Source organism: Loxodonta africana, chromosome 22 (genome assembly GCF_030014295.1).
Source record: "Loxodonta africana isolate mLoxAfr1 chromosome 22, mLoxAfr1.hap2, whole genome shotgun sequence".
NCBI lineage: Eukaryota > Metazoa > Chordata > Mammalia > Proboscidea > Elephantidae > Loxodonta > Loxodonta africana.
The window spans coordinates 40,640,456-40,663,372 of NC_087363.1; the positions used below are offsets into that span (position 1 = coordinate 40,640,456).

At 42.4% G+C, this 22,917-nt stretch overlaps 1 protein-coding gene across 11 annotated transcripts in view; it reads right to left on the bottom strand.

The window, feature by feature from the left end:
- ATG7 (autophagy related 7) overlaps positions 1 to 22,917 on the bottom strand; it is a 299,990-nt gene that overhangs the window by 101,127 nt on the left and 175,946 nt on the right. For 6 of the 11 annotated variants that reach the window (XM_064274878.1, XM_064274877.1, XM_064274884.1 and 3 more), the window contains one exon: positions 839 to 8,931. The exons of 4 other annotated variants lie outside the window; for them this stretch is intronic. In XM_064274878.1, the coding sequence (XP_064130948.1) occupies positions 8,788 to 8,931 (144 nt within the window). In that variant the 3' untranslated portion in view covers positions 839 to 8,787. Of the gene's footprint in view, positions 1 to 838; positions 8,932 to 17,763; positions 17,965 to 22,917 lie in introns of those variants that run through there. One more of the 11 variants, XM_023547917.2, reaches the window with a different exon arrangement.

A 22,917-nucleotide genomic window follows, 5' to 3' on the forward strand; every position in this document is an offset into this window, starting at 1 on the left:
GGGGATGTAACGTTGGAGCTACCAGCTGCCATCTTGCTGTCATGAGACAAGAGCCTCCCTAGACTGAAGCAATAATGAGAAAAGCCAGCAAGGTACGGAGATAAAAAAGTCACTACTGATAGAAAGCGTACATTTTTTGAACACTTGGATCTAGTGGTGCCTAAGGCTAAAACCGCCCTACGTGCATATTTCAAGTTACATGAACAAATAGAGGCCCCCTCCCAAAACAGCTTAAATCCATTCAACTTGTAACTAAAAGAGTCTGACTGATACAGTGATCTTGCAGTTTAAAGGCAAACTGCATGATGTACTTTTCTGAGTTCTCTTTAAAAAAAGAAAAAAGGAGGTGCTGGAATATGTGAGACGCTGGGGAACAATCTCCATGTTCTCACACCAGCTCTTCCACTTGACCAACATCTGTTGAATATATACATAATAAGGCAATTGCACCGTAAGGCTTTTATAGGCAGAAGCCCTTCTACTTATTATTTCCCTCATCCTTCATCTCCACCTCCTTACCCAAGACTCAGAGATGTATTCATTCATTCAAAAATCTTTTTGCTAAAATATTATATGATCCCACTTACATGAAATATCTAGAATAGGCAACTGTATAGAGACCTAAGTTTATCAGTGATTACCAGGGGCAGGAGGGAGCGGAAAGAGAGACTATTGTGTAGGAAGTACAGAGTATCTGCTTACGGTGATGGAAAACTTGGCAACGGATACTGGTGATGGCTGCATAACACAATTAATGTAATTGGTGTCACTGAACGGTGCACGTAAGAAGTTTTGAATTGGCAAATGCTATGTTATATTTTTTTACAACAATTAAAAAAAAAGTTTTGCTAAGTGTTGAATGTGTGCCAGGTACTATGCTATGTCCTGGGGATACAAAGACGATTAAGACATAGTCTTTACTCTCAAGGAACTAACAAATAATGATGAGTCAGTGTGACAAGTGTTCAGGAATGCAGGTACAGCATGCCACAGTGGTGGAGGAGATCAGAAGGGGAGAAGAAGGGACCCAGCGGAGCCTTCGGAAAGCGTGAAGGCTTGAAGAATGAGTAGACACCTGCCAGGCAGTGAGAACAAGCACAAAGTAATGGGTGTGGAGCGTGAGGAGTCCAAGGACTAGGGAGGACAAGCTCAAGTGGTAGGCTAGGCTGAAGCCCGGCTAGAGAGTTGTCTGTTACTGCTATGCTAAGGAGCTGACCTTATCCTGAAGCAAAGGTGAGCCTTTGAAGTCCCTGCATAACATACTCCGATTTTTGTCCTAGAAGGGGAGGCCTGGTGGCCATTGTGGAGGATGAACTGGAGTGGAGAGAGCCCACAGGCAAGACTGTGTAGAGACTCACTGTGGCCTACTGAAGTTAACTGGAAATGGCTGTGGGAAGTATTGGTGGAATACAGACTAGAAGGGAAGCATCTACAATTCTAACTTGCAAACCACTGAAAACGAATCCCATGCGGATGACTTGAGAAGAATTCTGGTCAAGCAGATTATTTGTATGTCAAAGATTGAACAAGAGTACTGTGGGGGGAAAGTAAGAAATGCTGGTGCTTTCCTCAGTCTCTGAGTCTCAGCTTCTCCACCCTACGTGTTCGCCCTCCAGTCTAAATCCTGCCTACCCTGAAGGCTCAGCTCAATTCTGAAGTGCCCTTCTGCTCCATCTCCTCTGGTGGACCCAGGTCCACAGAGATGTCTTGTTCATAGAATCTCCTACTACCCTCTTCAGCCAAGCTATCTTCTGCTGACAAGTCAGGGCATGGTTACCAAGGGGCCTGGCTTAATTGTTTGTGCAAATGAGAAAACTCAACAAGAGATGAGAGAGCCATAATGCAAAATCTCAACAAGATTGGGAAGCTATACACTGTTTCAGCATTTCCACTCAACCCACCCACACAGAGCTTTGAGTGCCAGAGGGGTAAATCTGCAGAGTTAACAAACCCTAAATAAATAAATAAATAGGTCCACTTAAGGTAGTGGTTTCTAACCTACTGTAGACCAAAGATACCTCTTGAGAGTTAAATAAAACCATGCTTTCCCTGCCTTCCATATACATACATGTAATATTTTACGTACAATCCCTGGGTGTTCAGGAACCATCCTCACCCCAACATCCCAAGTTCAGTGCGGTCCATAAGAATTTAGAGGAACAGCTCACAGAACTTGAGAGAATGACGTAGGAGGGTCAAGAGTTCCCCTTTCTCAAGGCTCAGTTTTCTCCACGACACAGTTCATTGCCATGAATACCACCTCATCACAAGGAAGAGGACAAATGAATAATGCGAAACCCAGTGCCCAAACTTTTATCCGTCCACCTGTCCTGAGCAGCCCAGGGCCTAACTTTGGGTGGCTATGGAAAACCTTGGAATCTCAGTAATTTCCTAGATGCTAAGTAGTGATGGAGTGGTTCAGTGGTAGAATTCTCACCTTCCATGTGGGAGACCTGGGTTTGAGTCTTGGCCAATGCACCTCACACACAGCCAACACCTGCCTTGTCAGTGGAGGCTTGCATGTTACTATGATGCTGACCAGGTTTCAGCAGAGCTTCCAAACTAAGACAGACCAGGAAGAAAGACCTAGGGATGTACAGCGGTCCAACCTCATTGTACATGGGGTTGCGATGAGTCAGGGGCTCACTCTATGGCAGTTAACCACCAAGTAAATAAATGCTAAAGAGGATGCTCTGGGGCATGGGGTGGGAGATGAGAGTGGTGTGGTCCAGGAGGTAGAGAAAGCAGCTGGGTTCTTCCAGGGAAGGGGAGGGGAAGGCTGCTCTCTCTGCCGTGGATTTCTTCCATCCTCATTCCTCCCTTATGCAGAGACTGCAAATTCCTCGGGTGATTTTGTACCAAATCCAAATGGTTAAAAATAATTTGCTAAATACCTTCCTAGATAAATCGAAATCCGAGACTTTTTTGAGCCTTGTCCAGCCATACTTCAAAGGGCAAACAGGCCTGAGAGTCATGCTCTTTCCTAGCGGAGTTTCTGAGTCAGACCCCTGCCTGTCAATCATCTGATGTCACAAGTCAAACTGTGCCATCAAAAGCTGAGTAAGCACCCTAGGAAATGGAAACTCAACTGTAAGAACACAGGTGTTTCCAAACGCAAAACATCTCTGTCCAGTTTCTAACTCAGCGACTGTATATAAATTTAGCCATGACACTGGGGGAGGAGTTCTTTAAAATTCTGTATTATTTGGGCACAAAAGAAGTTGAAGGTGAAAAGAATAAATGATTGTGTATTGGTCACTATTTTATGCACTAGAGAGACAGTGGTAAAATATACAAGGTCTCTGCCCTGATGGAGCTTATATTTGAGTGGGGTTGGGGTGGGGGACAGAAAAGAAAAATAAATATCAGATATGATAAGTTCCACGTAGAAAATAAAATAGGTAATAGAACAAAGAATGACATAAGTACTATTTTTATGTTCATTTTACAGATGCGGAAACTGAGGTTAGGTGAGTTGTTCAAGGCTTCACAGCTAGGAAGTAGAGAATTTAAACTCAGGGCTGATTCCAAAATTGTTCCCAACCACTACCCCATGCTATCTCTTCAGCTTCCAGAGAAACTAAAGAATCTGGAGAATGGACCAGAGACCATCACTATTTTAAAAAGTCCCTTCCTTTAGAGTTGCAGCAAAATGATGAGATCTATGAATTAAAATGAGTGTGCTACAAGCTACCATTCTGATGCTAATACAACTAACATGCCTGTTTCTACATGTGATGGGCATTTGCTATGACACTGGATGTGTTTCAGTGGAGCTTCCAGACTAAGACAGACTTGAAGAAAGAGCCATTGATCTACTTCCAAAAATCAGCCAATGAAAATCCTAGGGATCACAATGGTGCAATCTGCAACTGATCACGGGGATGACACAGGACCAGGCAGTTTCAGACCATTGTGCGTGTGGTTGCCATGAGTCAGGGGCTGACTTGATGGCAGCAATTCTTAACACAATTCTTAACACAACCCTTTGGCATGGGAATCGCTGTCCCTACAGCTCACAAAAGGACATTTAGGCTTAGAGGGTTTAAGTAACCTGTTGAAAATCACAGAGCTTAGAAGTGAGAATGTTGGAATCCAGGTCTCATGCTTCCAAGTACACTGCTTTTTCCATTACACCATACTGCCTTCCAGAAGACTCCCCAAGGAGCTAAATTTTTCTCCCAATGGGAGACAAGGCAGTAACTAACTTGGCAGTGCAGACAGAAATGAGTGACTGTTTTGTGTCTCTGCCAAGCAAGTATTCATGCCCTTTGCAATACAACTTGGACACAATACCTAACTGATTTTTAGCAGTTAAGCATCCTAGAATTTGCTGAAGAATTTTCTCACCTTCTCCATATGGGGTCCAAAGTTAAGAGGGGAAAACATATTTACATCTCATTCAAAATTTAAAAAGTAATAAATCCTTCAAGCCCCTGGCAAGTTTCTTCAATCCACTCTAATCATGTTTCCTTGTATAACAAGTCTTGTGATGTCTGTAACAGTGTCTCGCTATAGTAACAGCAGCCTTGATGTTGCAGTTCTTCTTCACGTGCCTGAGGGATTATTCCATTTTCCACATTAGGAATAAGCCGCAGACTTTAGGTTCTAAAATGGAGCCAGAAACACTGACTAGAATCCAGATGCCCTAAATATAATTGGAACTGAAATTTACTGCCCTCTGTGAGACACAAATGAAAAGACTGTACCAACTTCCAGAATACGGGTCCAGAAAGCAAAATCATGAATAAAGACAACCTGGATTCTGTTTTGCACTGAGAGGATCCTCAAAGCTAACTGGGAACTTTCCAATTATCTCCCCTTCTTCAAATCCTTGGCTTTTTATTTTGACAAAAGCCAAAGATATTAGAGAAGGAAGACATGCTACAGGCTCCTCTTAATAAACCAGGTTTTCCACATAGCTCTAGAACTTTCTGGAGGTGTCCTTTCACATAAAAAATTATTTAGGTTTTCAGGGATTGAGCTGATAAATGAAAAAATGATTTTTCCCTAAACACGCTCTAAACAATCTCTTCTACTTATTATTGAGAAAGACATTTACTAAACTCTTTAATAGAAATAACATCCTCGTATTACACCATTTAACATATAACAGTTTTGTTTTTCGCTTTAAGTTGTTATTGTTAATAACAATAATTATAATTTTGATGATGATTAAAATAGAGATACCATTTACTGAGCACTTACTACGTGCTGGGAATTGTGCAAAGTGCTTTAAAAACACCCTTTTTAATCCTAACAGTACCCTAATAAGGCAGTTATTATTTCCATTTTAAAGTAAAGAAACTGAGCCCTAGGATCATTCCGCAACTTGCCCAAGGTGACACAACCAGTAAGCAGAGGAACTAAAATTTGAATATAGGGGATCAGACCACAGAACCTATTCTGGAATTGAAAGTAAAAGCACCTTCCTCAAAAATGTAAACATAGGACTAATGGACCACAACTACCACAGCCTGTACAGTCCAGTACAATGAGATGGTGCCCAGCTACCACCACTGACTGCTCTGACGGGGATCATGATAGAAGGTTCTGGACAGAGCTGGAGAAAAATGTAGAACAAAATTCAAACTTCCAAAAAAAAAGATCAGACTTACTGGTGTGACAGAGACCGGAGAAACACTGAGAGTGGCCCCTGGACACCCTTTTAACTCAGTATTGAAGTCACTCCTGAGGTTCGCCCTTCAGCCAAAGATTAGACAGGCCCATAAAACAAACAATAATACACATAGCTCAGCCATGTATACGAGACTAAACGGGCACACCTGCCCAGGGGCAAGGACAAGAAGGCAGGAGGGGACAAGAAAGCTGGATGAATGGAAATGGGGACCCCAAGGTCGAGAGGGGACACATTGACACGTTGCGGGGTTGGAAACCAACGTCTCAAAACAATGAGTGTATTGTTTAATGAGAAACTAATTTGCTCTACAAATCTTCACCTAAAGCACAACTAAACTACTGTACGACCCAGCAAGTCTACTCCTAGGTATATACCCAAAAGACCTGAAAGCAGGGTCTCAAACAGATACAAGAACACCAGTGTTCACTACAGCATTATTCACAGTAACCAAAAGGTGGAAACAATCCAAGTGTCCATCAACAGATGAATGAATAAAGAATGTGGTATATCCATACAATGTTATATTAATCAGCCACAAAGAGAAATGAAGTTCTGATACATGCTATAATATGGATGAACCTTGAAAACATTATGTTAAGTGAAATAAGCCAAACACAAAAGGACAAATATTGCATGATCCCACTTATACAAAGCATCTAGATGGGTAAAACCACTGTGACAAAAGCAGATCAGTAGTTATCAGTAGGTGGAGAGGAGTGGTAGAAGTCCCTCTGATCTCCCGCCAGTGCAGACAGCCACCGCTTCTAGCTACTTGCTGTTAGCAAATCTTTCTGGATTAAACTTGATTTTCATCGAAATAGCTTTCTTTTGCATTAGTATCTCATTTGGGGGATATTTAATTAAATTGTATAATTACAACAAGTCCATCTGGCATTCACAGGTTTGGCAAGAAACACAAATGACTCTTGGGAAACCTATGTCTGAACTGGTGGGAGTAGAGGTACGCAGATATACCAGAAACCAGTCTCCTGGCTGAGCGCCATCAGCCTCCCATGGGCATCAGATCAGGCTCTACCAAGGGAGTGCAGAGTTAGTTAATCTGCCAAGTTAATTAAGGGAAAATTGGTTAGGAAAGTTTTACTGAAACAAAAATATACATATATGTGTATACACACATGTATACATACACGTATTTTTTTTAAGTACAGTATGCCTATTGTCTTCCAGCTTGCCCTTGTCACATAAATCATGGAGTCATTCCTCTCCTGATGGACACTGGGGTTTGCCACAGACGCTCTGGTTCTGTTTGCCCAGCACACACACCCGTCCTCCGGGAATAGCAAACACCTTCTCCTGGGAATTGCTTCTCCCCCCACTGAAACCATGTTCCTTTATAGACCCTGCCTCTCTAGCCAAAGTTGACTGTCCAGAAATGAGCAACAGACCCAAGCTGGGCACCTGATTTGGAATCCAGGGCTGCAGGGGATGTGGACCAGTCCATCTCTGGCCACAGAAGCTGAGAATTAGGAGGCTATGGAGCTGCCAGCAGCCATGTCTCCTGCCTCATGGAAGAATCCTGTTATTCCAGAAAAGCAGCTTTTCCTAAAGTTGGCTCAATCCAGCTTTCTTTCAGTTATGTTCAATGCACCAGTATCCTCATTTGTCTATGAATTCAAGTTGGTTTTACGTCATGCCTTAGTTATTTAGTGCTTCTATAAGAGAAATACCACAAATGGATGGCTTTAACAAACAGAAATTTATTCTTTCACAGTCTAGGAGGCTAGAAGTCTGAATTCAGGGTGCCAGCTCCAGGAGAAGGCATTCTCTCTCTGTCAGCTCTGAGGGAAGGTCCTTGTCATCAATCTTCCCTTGGGTCTAGGAGTTTCTCAGTGCAGGGACACTGGTCCAAAGGATGTCCTCTGCTCTCAGCTCCTCTTTCTTCGATGTAGGAAGTTCCTCTCTCTTTTTTGCTTCTCTCTTTTGTGTCTCAAAAGAGACTGACTCAAGATACAACCTAATCTTACAGAATATATCCTGCCTCATTGACGTCATACCAAAAACCAAATAGAGGTTAGAATTTACCACACCTATTAAAAAAAAAAAAAATTTTTTTTTTTTTTTTTTTTATGATACTTAGATCACAAAATGGAGGACAACCACACAATACTGGGAACCACGGCCTAGTCAAGTTGACACATATTTTGTGGGGGGGGGGGTCACAATTCAATCTATAACATGTCACTTGAAATCTAAAGAGTCCTCAATAATTTAAAAAACAGTACCAGAAATGTAGAGTTGAAAGTGACCAACTCTAAATGTAGAAAAGGTTGAAATGAGTGGGTGGGAGACCATATCCCATTTAGTGATATGACTAATTCCTCTTACAAGGTGTGATGGTTAAGACTGTGTATCAACTTGGCTAGGCCATGATTCTCAGTGTTTTGGCAGTTGTGTAATGTTGTGATCACTTCCCTGTTGAAATCTGATATGTGATCACCCCCATTATGGAATCTGCTGCGTGGTACTGGCAGGGGTGAGCCTGTGATGGCTTACCGCTCCTTCAGCCTTCATCTCTCCACCCTCTGCCACCCACTTCCTTTCTGCTTGCCTTGCCAGGGCTTTTGGCTGATTCTGGATCCTGCAGCTGCCTCTTGTTCATCAGACCTCTGGTTCTTGGAGTTGAGCTAGCAGTTTACCTGCTGATCTTGGGATTCATTGACCTTCACAGCCTGTGAGCAAGAGCCCTGTTTTCCGACCTGCCAATCTTGGGTTCGCCAGCCCCTGCAGCTATGTGAATCAGGAGAAACCTCCATCCTGATCCACAGACTTGGGACATTCCAGCCTCTACAAATGTGTGAGCTGTTTAATATAAATCTCTGTCTCTGTATACATTTATACACTTCACTGGTTTTGCTTCTCTAGAGAATCCAGCCTAAGACACAAGGTAATGAAACAATTGGTTTAACAAGACTGGCAGATTAGGAGACTTACAAAAACATCAAATTATTGGAGAGCAATTGTCCATAAGGGGCGAGAAATGTTTCCATTCATGCTGGCCCATCTGAAAGCAGGTAAGGACCAGCAGCGCTGGTCTATTCACCTTTAAGGGAGGCCTCTCTGTTTTGGTCAGCAGGAAACCTAAAGTTAAAAGCTCTTAAGGAGATGGTGGGACCCTGGTGGAACTATCAGGGAGGAGCCAGATTCCCCAACTCACAGGTCCCTCCAAGGCCCTCCAGGGATGACCCTTCAATAATGGTGAAGGCAAGGCTCTTTAGATGCAGACTGAAGGCAAAGGAACCTTCTAGGACAACAGCAGGAGTCCCGGAGCCCTAGAAGGACAAGCAGAGGCTCATTAACTGAGCTGCTGAAGGCAGTGGCCTCCAGTTAGAAACAAAAATGTCAAGGGCTGAGCAAGTGTAAACAGCTGAACTCCTGGAGTTACCTGGAGTTGCCCCGTTGGACTCAGATTCCACATCTTTAAAATGAAAACACTGGATAAGGTGATTTCTAAAGTGTCCTTTAGGTTTCAACATTGCATTTCTTGGTGACTAAATACAGTATAAAGCTTTAACATTTTCTTCAAACTGCCTGAGAATTCTCCTCATTCTAAGCATTAAATTTAAGCCCAACTGTGGTGTGAGACCTATTAAGCACTTGCTCACAAGCCTTTGTGCAATGCACCGTGTGAGCTCAGACTACTAACTCCATTGCCTCACCTACAAAAGGGGACTATGGATGCCTGTCATCACAAGGCAATGAGATGGGAAAAGTGAAAGCTTTTGGGCTTCTCTTGAAGGAAATAAAGGTGCTGTGGAAATTCTAAGCAGGATTACGCCAAAGCTCTCTCTCTGAACACAAAGGCCAATTCCAAAAATAAAATCTTATTTTGAGTTTCTCAGCCTCAGTGATGCCATTTCTGACGCTGTCGCTGTTGCCTTTAGTTTTCATCGTCCTGAAGAGAGCAAATTTCCTCATGGGCGCAGGACTGGCCTTGACACAATGGCATCTTGGTCTGTCCTTGGGCTTCTGGTTTTCCCTTCCAACATCCCATTCTGCTTGTCTGGTACCTATTCCCTGGATCCCTGGCTTCAACAAACCCTGCCCCAGCCTAAATCTTCCCCCAAAGGTCTCACCACAAACTATCTAAAATATTGGCCCACTCTGACAGGTTAGTTTCATCCCCTCTTTTTGGGGTACGGTAACTGCATCTATGTATTCTGGATAGGACTGTTGAAAAAAAAAATTGGGGACTCTTGGTTGTGCCAGGTATCTCTTAAAACACACTTGCTAAAGGGTCGAATTAGGGTTTTGAGCTAATTTGTCCCTTCTCTGTACAGCCTGACCTATCTGCTCCACTGTGCTCTTACAGCACTTTCTGAGAATAATTTTTATCTCACTGTATGGAAATTATTTGTGAAAATTTACCTGTCTTTAGCTGGACTAGGGTTGATGTGGGTGGGGGAGGGGGGCAGGGACTTTGACTTGTTCATCTTGTGTCGTGTACAAAGCAGGAAGTTAACAAATTTTTTGTTGAATGAATGAATGAATGCTGTGAATCACTATATCCTATTCTCCTCTTGAGTGTGTTCCTGAAGGGAAAGTAATCTTGGAACCCATGCAACTTAGAGGGAACCCCTGATCTTAAACTAGACTGTGGGTGCAAAGACAGGACACTTGTGCTGCCGCTCTCCCTGCCCATGACAGACGTTACTACTCAGCCCTTAAGGTTCTCCCTCCTTCAATCTGCACTTGGCCTTAGAACACTCTCAGCACAGTGTTCCAGGCAGCCACCACCAATGAGTGACCTGGTACATAAGAGACACTGATTTGGCATCCCTGATGTATACTAAAGACACCTGAGGTCAAGAGGACACATGGCTGATGTATGATGTGCTTCACACCAACAATGAAATACACAAAAGAATGCTGAAATAGAGCCTGTATTGCTCCTTTAAAATTCAAGGCGTCAATTTGAAAAGGAAATCAGGAAAACAATACCATTTATAATAGCACCTAAAAAGATAAAATAATTAGGAATAAAATTAACCAGGGATGTAAAAAATCTATACAAAGAAAACTACAAAATACCATTGCAAGAAACCAAGAGAGACTTACATAAATGGGAAAACATACGATGCTCATGGATAGGAAGACTCAACATTATGAAAATGTCAATTCAACCCAAAGCAATCTACAGACATAATGCAATCCCAATCCAAATACCAATAGCATTCTTTAATAAGGTGGAAAAACTAATCACCAACTTTACATGGAAAGGAAAGCAGTCCCAGATAAGCAAAGCATTATCTAAGAAGAAGAACAAAGTAGGAAGCCTCATATTACTTGATCTCAGAACCTACTATACAGCCACGGTAGTCAAAACAGCCTGGTACTGGTACAACAACAGACACAAAGACCGATGGAACAGAATTGAGAACCCAAACATAAATCCATCCACCTATGGTCAGCTGATCTTTAACAAAAAACCAAAGTCTGTTAAATGGGAAAAAGTCTTTTTTTTTTTTTTTTCATTGTACTGTAGAAGGTTTACGGAACAAATTAGCTTCTCATTAGACAATTAGTACACATGTTTCGTGACACTGGCTACCAACCTCACAACTTGTCAACATTCTCCACTCTCGACCCCGGGTTTCCTATTACCAACTTTCCTGTCTCCTCCTGTCTTCTAGTCCTTGTCCCTGGGCTGGTGTGCCCCTTTAGTCTCATTTTGTTTTATGGACCTGTCTAATCTTTGGATGAAGGCTGAACCCCAGGGATGACTTCATTACTGAGCTAAAACAGTGTGCGGGGGCCGTATTCTTGGAGTTTCCCCAGTCCCTGTCAGGCCAGTAAGTCTGGTCTTTTTTTGTGAGTTAGAATTTTGTTCTACATTTTTCTCCAGCTCTGTCCAGGACCCTCTATTCTGATCCCTGTCAGAGCAGTCAGTGGTAGCCAGGCACCATCTAGTTGTACTGGACCCAGTCTGGTGGAGGCTTTAGTAGTTGTGGTTCAAAGGACTAATCTTTCCCTTGTATCTTTAGTTTTCTTCATTCTCCCTTGTTCCCGAAGGGGTGAAACCAGTGGAGTATCTTAGATGGCCACTCCCAAGCTTTTAAGACTCCAGATACTACTCACCAAAGTAGAATGTAGAACATTTTCTTTACAATCTATATTATGTCAATTGAGCTAGATGTTCCCTGAGACCATGGTCCCCACAGCCCTCAGACCAGTAATTTGGTCCCTCAGGGAGTTCAGATGTGTCTACAGAGCTTCCATGACCTTGCCTTGGACAAGTTGTGCTGGCTTCCCCAGTACTGTGTACTGTCTTACCTTTCACCAAAGTTACCACTTATCTATTATCTATTAGTCTTTTTAACAAATAGTGCTGGCAAAGCTAGATTTCCATCTGTAAAAAAATGAAACAGGACCCACACCTCACAGCATACACAAAAACTAACTCAAAATGGAACAAGCATCTAAATATAAAACCTAAAATAATAAAGATCATGGAAGAAAAAATAGGGACAATGCTAGGAGCCCAAATACACAGCATAAATTCAACACAAACCATAACTAACAATGTACAAACACCAAAAGATAAACTAGATAACTGGAAGCCCTTAAAAATTAAACATGCTCATCAAAAGACTTCACCAAAGAGTAAAAAGAGAACCTACATACTGGGAAAAAATTGTTTTCTATGACATATCCTCCAAGGGTCTAATCTCTAAAATCTACAGAATACTTCAACACTTCTATCATGGATTGACTTATGTCCCGCCCCCCCCCCCCAAAATGTACACATTAATTGGGTTGAGCCATGATTCCTGGTATTGTGTGATTTTCCTGTGTGTTGTAAATCTTACCTCTATGATGTTAGTGAGGCAGGACTCAATTTACAAGGCTGGATTGTGTCTTCAGGCAATCTTTTGAGATATAAAAGAGAGAAGTGAGCAGAGAGACAGGGGGACCTCATACCACCAAGAACGCAGTGCAAGGAGCACGGCACATCTTTTGGACCCAGGGTTTCTGCACAAAGAAGTTCTTAGGGGGAAGACTGATGAGAAAGCCAACAGCGAGAGAAAGCCTTCTTCTGGAGCTGACACCCTGAATTTGGACTTTTAGCCTATTTTACTGTGAAGAAATAAATTTTTCTTTGTTAAAGCCACTCACTTGTGGTATTTCTGTTAATGCGGGAGGATGGACGGCAGTTGTGTTAGGGAGGCAGGACTCAACCTACAAGATTGGATTGCCTCTTGAGGCATTCTCTTGAGATATAGAAGAGAGAAGTGAGCAGAGAGACAGGGGGACCTCATACCACCAAGAAAGCAGTGCCAGTAGCAGAGTGTGTCCTTTGGACTTGGGGTTCCTGAGCAAAGAAGCTCCTAGTCCAGAGGAAGACTGATGAGAAGGCCTTCCCCTGAAACTGACACCCTGAATTTGGACTTTTAGCCTACTTTATTGTGAAGAAATAAATTTCTCTTTGTTAAAGCCATCCACTTGTGGTATTTCTGTTATAGCAGCACTAGGTGACTAAGACAACTTCAATAACAAAAAAACAGATAATCCAGTTAACTGGGCAAAGGACATGAACAGACACGTCACCAAAGAAGACCTTCAGGCAGGTAACAGACACAGGATGAAAGCTCATGATCATTAGCCATTAAACTCGACTCACTGCCCTAAAGTTGATTCTGACTCAAAGCTACCATAGAGGACAGAGTACAATGAGATGCCATCTCACCCTGACATTACTTGCACTAACCAAGAAAACCAGAAAATAACAAATGTTGGAGAGGTTGTGGGGAGATGGAACTCTTATGCACTGCTGGTGGGAATGTAAAATGGTACAACCACTTTTGAAAACAGTATGGTGCCTCCTTAAAAAGCTAGAACTAGAAATACCATACGATCCAGAAATCCCACTCATAGGACTATATCCTAGAGAAATAAGATATACGCATACTTATGTTTATTGTAGCATTATTCACAATAGCAAAAAGATGGAAACAACCTAAGTGCCTATCAATGGATGAATGGATAAACAAATTATGGCACATACACATAATGGAATACTATGCAATGATAAAAAACAACGATGGATCTACGAAACATCTCACAACATGGATGAGTCTGGAAGGCATTAAGTGAAATATGTGAGTCACAAAAGGACAAATACTGTATGGGACCACTATTATAAAAACCCAAGAAAAGGGTTTATAAGAAAACACACAGGAAAAACAATCTTTGATGGCTACAAGGGAGGGGGGATGGGGAGGGGAAACCACTAACTAGGTAATAGATAAGTGTTAACTTTGGTGAAAGGAAAGACAACACACAATACAGGAGAAGTGAGCACAATTTGATCAGGGCAAAGCCAAAGAAGCTTCCTAGACATGTCCAAATACCTTGAGGGGCTGAGGACCATGGTTTCGGGGGACTTCTAGGTCAACTGGCATAACATAGTTCATAAAGAAAATGATCTACATCTTACTTGGTGAATAGTGCCTGAGGTCTTAAAAGGTTGCTAGCAGCCATCTAAACTACATCTATTGATCCCATCACCATCAGAGCAAAGGAGAACAAAGAAAATCAAAGATGCAAGAAAAATATAAGTCCAAAGGACTAATGGACCACATGTACCTCAGCTTCCAGCAGCCTGAGCGCAGAAGAATTAGATGGTACCTGGGTTCCACCACTGACAGCTCTGACAGGGATCACAATAGATAGTTCTGGACAGAGCGGGAGACAAATGTAGAACAAAATTCAAATTCATGAAAAAAAGACCAGACTTATAGTCTGACTGAGATTGAAGGAACCCCTGAGACTATGGCCCTCAGATACTCTTCTAACTCAGAACTGAAGCCACTCCTGAAGTCCACCTTTCAGCCAAAGATTAGACAGTTCTATAAAACAAAAGGGAACACACATGAGGAATGTGCTGCTTATTTAGATCAAGTATATGAGACCAAACGGGCAACACCTGCCCAAAATCAAAGACGAGAAAGCAGGAAGGGACAGGAAACCTGGATGAATGGACATGGGGAGCCTGACGTGTAAAGCAAAAGGGGGAGATTGCTGACATACTTCAGGGATTACAACCAATGTCACAAAATAATTTATGTATAAATTTTGAATGAGAAGCTAATTTGCACTGTAAACTTTCATGTAAAATACAAAGAAAAAAAAAATTCAAGGTGCCACCCTAAAGGAATGTGAAAAGAACCACTTAACTCAGTGAGCAAATGATGGACCTACCCAGTTACGTAGCATTGTGCTTGCTATTTTTTTAACCGGTTACTGTTGCTTAAAATAAGACATTCGTCTTGAGATGGCTCAGAACTGGGAAACTGACCTGTGTGACCGGCAGTGTGTTAAATCTGTGTGATTTCAGACATGTGAGAGGCAGTGTGGTACAGTGGTTAAGATAATAGACTCCAGAACAGTTTCCCTTACTCACAGGACTGTTATGAGGAATTTCTATATTAACAGAATATATAATATAAAATGTTAATAATATTGATAAATATATAATTAACAAAAAGTTGATATATTTATATACATAAAGTGCTTTGACACCTAAGCACTCCATAAGCATCAGCTGCTAACTGAAAGGTCGGCGGTTCAAACCCACCAGCCACTCCATGGAAGAAAACAGCTGGTGATCTGCTCCCATAAAGATTACAGCCTAGGAAACTCTATGGGGCTGTTCTAGTCTGTCCTGCAGAGTTGCTATGAGTCAGAATCAACCCCATGGCACACGACAGTAACAACACTGCCATGATACAGGCTAATAGAACAGGTCTGGCAAGGTGACAAACTGTGCCTGTATTTTTCCCTTAAAGCCAATTACTATGGCTGTTATTGGACAAGAAGTAGGTAATCCATTATTTCCCTCTTTGCTTTGGCTGCCAGGAACCACGGAGTTACATTTCGTGTTCAACTTTGGATGCTTTCCCTAGTTTAAGTTTTCTAATAAAATCACTTCATTTTAAAACTTGGCTCTTACATTTTTATTCTCATTTTAAAGACTTCTAGGTTTAATCACTTCTATGGTTTTGAATATAACTATCTTAAATGTTTTTTGGAAACCGAGAGAGTGTACATAATATAGAAACATGTATTTGCCAGGTTCCTGGTGCTGAATGTCAGCCAAGACCATGTGTTGGAGATGATACATTATATTTTTATGTATGACACACAGGCATGTCCTATCCATGAATCTCATTTTTACCATAATCATCTAGGAATATAGGGCAAATCTCATGTGACACTCCACAGAGATATCCAAAAAAGCTTTTATTATGCTGGCATTTCACTGTAATGATCATGGTTAAAAATGTCATCCCCCCTCCTTAAGCCTGGGTCACTGTTCTAGGCCAGAAAGTGGAGTTGAAGTTGGAGAAGTTCAGCCAGACAGAAGACAGAGAGATTACCGTGTTGAAACCAGTTCATTCTCTTTTTTATCCCTTATCTTGGGTTTCAGAAAATCAAAGAGCATAATTATTTATTTCAATTATGTAATTCTGTAGAGGGAACTGAGGCCTAGTGTGGAGAAGTGACTAGCTTAAGGTCACCAAGTGTGTCAATGCCTGGAGTGGAAAGTATAACCCAGGTTGGCTTCTAGGCCCAAATTCTTTCTAAAATGCCAAGCTACCTTTCTGGACCACTGAAACAGAAAGTGAGGACATTGCCTTGAGTGGCCAATTAAGATTTGAAACCTGAAATGTATTACTTTGTTGTAGCAAATTAGAGGGCTATTTAGAAAGCATGGTACTAGTTCCATGAAAATCAAAGTACTCTGGGAAATACTTTTGCTGCAAAAATTCATTGACTTTTAAGGCTTTTAATATGTGGTCATTCACTTAAAATCACTGGCCAATTCCAAAACTAGAGAATCGAATCATTCATTCAACCGATTCATAATTACTGGTTAATCACTACGTACTAGGCATTGTGCTAAGTCACAGTCCTCGGCTTCACGGAGCTCAAGGTCTAGGGCAAATAGTTGAGACATGTGCTACCATTCCTCATGCCCTTAAGTGATCACGACGGACACCACTAATTCATTCCATGGCCATCTTTCCTGCTGAATCTGGAACTGGCTTCAAAATTCTTCCCAAAACAACCCTTCAAGTAGCCACAAACAAATGTTCAGAGAGAGGGACACATGAACTGAAATCTCTTTGTCATTCCTGGACTAGTATAGTTGCTGTTGTTAATAGTTGCCATTGAGTTAGCTCCAACTTATGTACAACAGAATGAAATATTGCCTGGAGCCCTGGTGGCACAGTGGTTAAGCTGCTAACCGAAAGGTCAGCAGCTAGAACCCACCAGCAGCTCCGTGGGAGAAAGATGTGACCGTCTGCTTCTGTAAAGATTTACAGCCTTGGAAACCCTGTGAGGCAGTTCTACTCTATCCTATAGGGACAACGGCAGTGGGTTTTTGGTTTTAAGAGACTCCAGTTTTCTTTCACTTGAAATTTCCATCTCAGGCTAGGAAGCACACTCTCTATCTTATGCCTGTCATCACCCACAGTTGCCATCTGCTTCCAGGGAATCAAAAGCCAGGGTTGCTGCATCACTCACTTCAAAGCAGTTGCTTATCATGCCCAGTGATTTATTGCCTGAGGAAAGGGCTACTTAGCAACAGTGCGGCCTAGTACACTTCTAGAATGCCGAGGGAGAGTTTGGGAGAAAATACTTCTGACCTCACCTCAAGGTCGACCCCAGACAGCAGGAGGGCCTCCACTCTGTAAACCCAGCCTCCTTCCTCTCATAAGCTATTTTCTCTGGGCTTAATCCAGGGAGAAAAAGCAGGAAGACGTCTTTTCCTTCTAATGGTTTTTACTGTGCCTTTAAACATTTTAATTATTGGTGATAAGTGAGTAAAGCCCTTGTGAAACCCTGCTTTGTAGAGGGATGTTATTACTACCCCACAGCAGGCCTTTCTCCAACAGTGAACAACACTGTGTATTGTTGTCTGGAAGGAGGCCTGTGGGCAGCAGATCTTTCTTTATGCTCCAAGTACACCTCCAGCAGAACGCGCAGACTCTGGGCGCTTGTGCACCGGTTACTGCATTTGCAGATCTGTTCACCTCCAACAGCAATGGAACATCTTTGCATCTTTTAAAAAAGAGTACAGAGGCAGCTCGAATGAAAAAAAAAAAAAAAAAGAAGTGACATAAGTTAGGGCTAAACCAGGAAGAGAACTTCACAAGCATAAGTCTCCACGTCTCTCCACTACCATTTTCATGTCCAAACAGTGATGGTGTTTTATTCAGGCACAGAGATGGTGTTAGATACGGAGTGGAGCTCATAAGGAATAAGGCTTCTTTTCTTCTCTGAAGGGCTTAGACGTCCTAGGGAAGGCAAGATGTAACAGGAATAAGCTAAGTATTGGGGGATTTAAATATAGGGATAAATAATGTTGCCAAAAGAATAGTACAAAATATGGAGTTACCACATGGCCCCACAATTTTGCTCCTAGGTATATAGTCAAGAAAAATGAAAATATATGTCCACAAAAACTTGTACATGGATATCGTCACAGCATTAATCATAATAGCCCCGAATTGCAAACAACACAAACATCCATTAACTGGTGGGTACATTAAATGGGGTATAACCATAAAATGGAATATTATTTAACCATAAAAAAGAATGCAGTCCTAAAACAGGCTACCACATGAAGGAACCTCAAAAACATTTTTTGCTAAGTGAGAGAAGCCAGACATAAAAGGCCACATATTGTACGATGCCATTTATAAGAAAGGTTCAGCATAGGCAAATCCATAGAGACAGAAAGTAGATTAGTAGTTGCCTAGGGCTGGGGTGAATAGGGGAAATGAGTGTGACTGCTACTGGGTACAGGATATCTTTTTGAGGTGATGAAAACATTCTAAACTTAGATCATGGTGATGGCCTCATAGTTCTGTGAATATTTTATAAAACACTGAATTGCAGATTTTAAATGGGAAGACTGTGTGATATATAAATTGAATTGTATCTCAGTAAAGCTGTTATAAAACAACAGCACAGGCAATGCTACAGAGGCTCAAAGGAGGGATAAAGAATTTCTGGCTTGGATGGTACGAAAGAACGTCATGAGACAAGTTAGATACTCGAGTTAAATTCTGAGGTAAAATAATTAACTGGAGGTAGGGGGGAGGATGGAAAAGTCCCTGGGCAGTACAAATGGCTAATGCACTCAACTGCTAACCAAAATGTAGGTGGTTTTAATCTAGCCCAAGGCACCTCAGAAGAAAGGCCTGGCGATCTGCTTCTGAAAAATCAGCCACTGAAATCCCTGTGGAGCACAGCTCTACTCTGACACACATGGGGTCGCCATGAGTTGGAATCAACTCAACAGCAACTGGTTTTGGTTTGGGGGGGATGGGTAGGGACACAGTGTGAGCCAAACAGCAGAGACACTCTTGAGACAGGCATGTTCGGCGACAGTGAGGAGACCAGCTTGGGTAAGGTGGGGGCCTTAAGTAGAAAACGAAAGCGAAGAGGCTTAAAATATAGTCGTGGCCAGGTGGGCTAGGTCTGAGGGGCTGAAGATGGGCCCTGGTGAGAGCCAAAAGCATCCTGTCTTCAGCATCCTGGTTTTCAGGCCAACAGGGAACAATACATCGACAACCTCTTGGTCAGGTTCTCTCATCATCAAGAAAACCTGCACTTAGAGGAAGCCATGGAGGTAATGCATTCACGCCTCTTCAAAATGGGTACGTCAGAGGTCAGAATATGCTCAGACACCCTTCCTCTGAGAGGGGTGACAGTGAAGTGTGGACATGGAACATGACAGAATGGAAGAAGAGCTCTCGGATGTCCAGGGAAGGATTACTTTGCACCATATTCCTTCAGAATCTGTGATTATTACCATGTGGTAGGTGGGTGTCTTACTGGGTAAAGTGATGAAATAAGTTCTCTGAGAAATTTTAGGACTTTCCTACTTGAGTCAAGTTCCACTTAAAATCAATAACTTATTTACTGAAAAGTCTCCAAAAATCCACAAGGCATTCTAAGTATGCTCAGTTTCTAGGCCCAGTAACTCATCTTGCATGAAAGAACACTTAGGTGTACCTTTCACTGTATGATGTGTGACTCGATACAGTAATTTCTTCATTAAGCTACTTAATTAGAATTTAGATGTATATAATTGTACTTGAGGGAAATAAAGCTGGCCTTTTATAAATCAGTCTTCTCAGTAAGTCAGGCTAGCCTTCCGTATGTTAATCTTTCTCTAGTTTTGGTAATTTCAAAATGAATAACTATAAACATGCAGCTTCTCAAAGGCGTGGTCCGAGTCGTATGCATGGTTGTGTTCTCTACAGCAGTGCCACTCTACAGAATTCTCGGCACTGATGGACATAGTCTCTATCTGCACTGTCCAATGTGGTAGCCACTAGCCACATGTGGCTACTGAGCCCTAGAAACATGGGCAGTGTGCCTCAGGACTGAAGATTTAATTTTATTCTTCAATAGTTTAAAATTTAAGGAGCCACACATGTGGCTAGTGGCTACCGTATTGGATACTACAGCCCTTTAGGGTCTAGTACAATACTTTATTCATCATAGGTGTTTAATAAATATCTGTTCAACTGAATGAATTTATTCAGTAAACACATACTGAGCTTCCTCTATGTGCGAGGCATTCAACTAGATGTTGGGTATGACTGAAATGTTGTTAGACTTAGAACTTGTGGTTACAAGGAAGAAAAAGCTCAACCCTGATTTACTTACGCCAAAAGAGGCCTGTTGGCTCTTGTCTGCAGACTAGGATATGGTGCCTCCTGTTGGCACCAGAGACAGCTTGGTTCAGAGCTTAAATGATAACATAACGCCCGTCCTCTCCAATTCTCAGCTCAGCTAAGCCAGGCTCTCTTTCATGTGTGGTCTTCAGACTCAAACTGGCTCTTCACTCACGATCCCTAAAAGCTCCCCAGCCCAGATCTCACACTGTCACATCTCCAAGTCCTGACCCCAGCAATCCTAGCAAAATTTCATCAGAGCTTGTTGGTTATAACTGGGTTGTATGCCCATCTCTGAACCAATCAATACATCCAGGGAAATATGATGTGTTGATTATCTTAAGTCTAGATTATATGCTCCAACTCTGTGCTAAGGGTGGAGCCAACTCCACTAGAAAAATGCACGAGATGAGAGTGAGGTCCTGGATGGTCTCTCAGAGCAATATCAAGGTAATTATAAGGAATGGAGTAAATTTTGCTAGGTAGTAAAACCAACAGATATCCACTCTAGTCCATCTAAAAGGAACACAGCATCTCTCTAAACAAACAAACAAAAAAAACCAAACCAGTTGCCGCACAGTCAATGCTTACTCATAGCGACATATAGGACAGAGTAGAACTTCCCCATAGAGTTGCCAAGGAGGGCTGGTGAATTTGAACTGTGACCTTTTGGTCAGCAGCCAAGCTCTTAACCACTGTACCACCAGGGCTCCAACATCTCTCTAGGGAAACCTTAAAACAAAAATGCTGGTCATATCTGCTGATCAGATAGTAAGAAAAATACTATCTAAAAGAAAAAGCTCAATTTAGTAAGATGTAGGTTGAAATGGTAGTAACATTCATTTATGGATAACTTCCTCTGACATTGCCTACTTTTTCCTAGGTAATTCTCATAAAACCCTTGTGAAGAAGGTTGCATCTGTGAAATTCAGAGGCCTTTAAGATGGAGCAGTCAGCTGACCAGGGCCTGCTGTCGGCAGCTTTCGGTGCCTGCCTCGGTTTTGGACTCCAGATGTCCCCGCCTGTGCCCCCACAACCACCCCCCAAGACACTGAGGGTGCGCTCAGACCTCTTAGAAGTCCTGACCTGTGGAGGCAGGCAGAGCAGACGCAGCACAGCCCACCCAGGGAAGGGACACACAATTGCCAATTCACACAATACAATGTGAATTGTCTATTTTCATAAGGGCTACTTAGAAAAAAAAAAAAAAAAAACTCCAAGAGAGATTATTTGTGGGCAGAATGACTCATGGGAGAGCCAAATGAATTCGCCCCAGATAGAAGACAAAGAGTTTGGAACATCACTGAAATGAGAAAAATTAGCCAAAACAGCTGCAGCACTTTAGGGTCTTTTAAATAGCCTCCTCCTGCCTACTTCTCCACCCTTTTCTAGCTGTTCTCTCTTGCTCCTTAGATACTGAGGTTTTGCTATTGTTGGCTCAAAGGGATGGGGCTGGATCTGGGAAATATCCTTTCTAGCAAGCGCATCCTTTTATTCCTTCGAGTTTTCTGATATTATCTTTCGAAAAGATGACTCTGGATTACTCTGAGAATGACTCTAAAACTTCTTGGCTTGTTTCTAGGTGGAAAAAAATGTTAAAGCTTGTGGACAGGCCTTTCCACACTTCAAGGACATTTGGAGTTCGGGCCCCATGGCAAGGGGGCCCATGTCTCTGTCTGTTCTCCTCCCTTGGGCAGCCCGAGACCTCTGGAGTCCCCTCAACTCAAACTGACCACGCCTGCCTTTTACTGTCTAGGGTGCCTTCCAATTGGAGTGTAGCTCTCCTGAGGCATCCCTGGGTGGTCCAAGCAGCTGCTAACTGAAAGGCTGGAGGTTTGGGTCCACCCAGGAGCACCTTCAGAGGAAAGGTCTGGTGAATGACTTCTGAAAACCCAGTGGAGCACAGTCGTACTCTGACACACGGGTCACCATGAGTCAGAGCTGGCTCGACAGCAGCTGGTTTGGGTTTCTCTTTAGGCGTGGTGGACCGAGCAGCAGACGCACCATCCTTGGTAAGAAAGGAGGGCTTATTTGTGTCTAATCTCCTTCCTGGACTTTAACAGATTGCTCAGCTCACCAGTGACTGGGCCTGACCCCAACTGGACTGGCATTGCACTTGTTGGAGCCCAGGAGACGGTGCGCTTCGTGAATGCTTGTGGAATGTGGAATATTTTTGGTAACTTGGCGATGTTACTTTGTATAAAAAGTACCAAAGAGAAAGGGTCTTAAACATCAATACCTGTAACATATGTCTCCTATTCAGAAAAATATTCATCTTTCTACTCTACTCTGTAAACCTCAGCCCCCTAAAAAAGGCTCAACCCTAAGGTGAATCAACTTTTAAAATGGATCTCAGGCCCATGGAAATCAGCTACATTAACTGGCTCTCCATTCCTCAAGGACTCTCCATTCCAAAAGTCTCCAGTAGGTCAGGTTAGCATGAGTGAACTCGCTTTTCAGAAACCCTCTAGTCTTTCCCGTATCATGTTGCTTGCTTGAGTGTCAGCTGGATCTTTTTATGAGTTTCACCTCATTTATTTTTTTAAAACAGCTTCATTG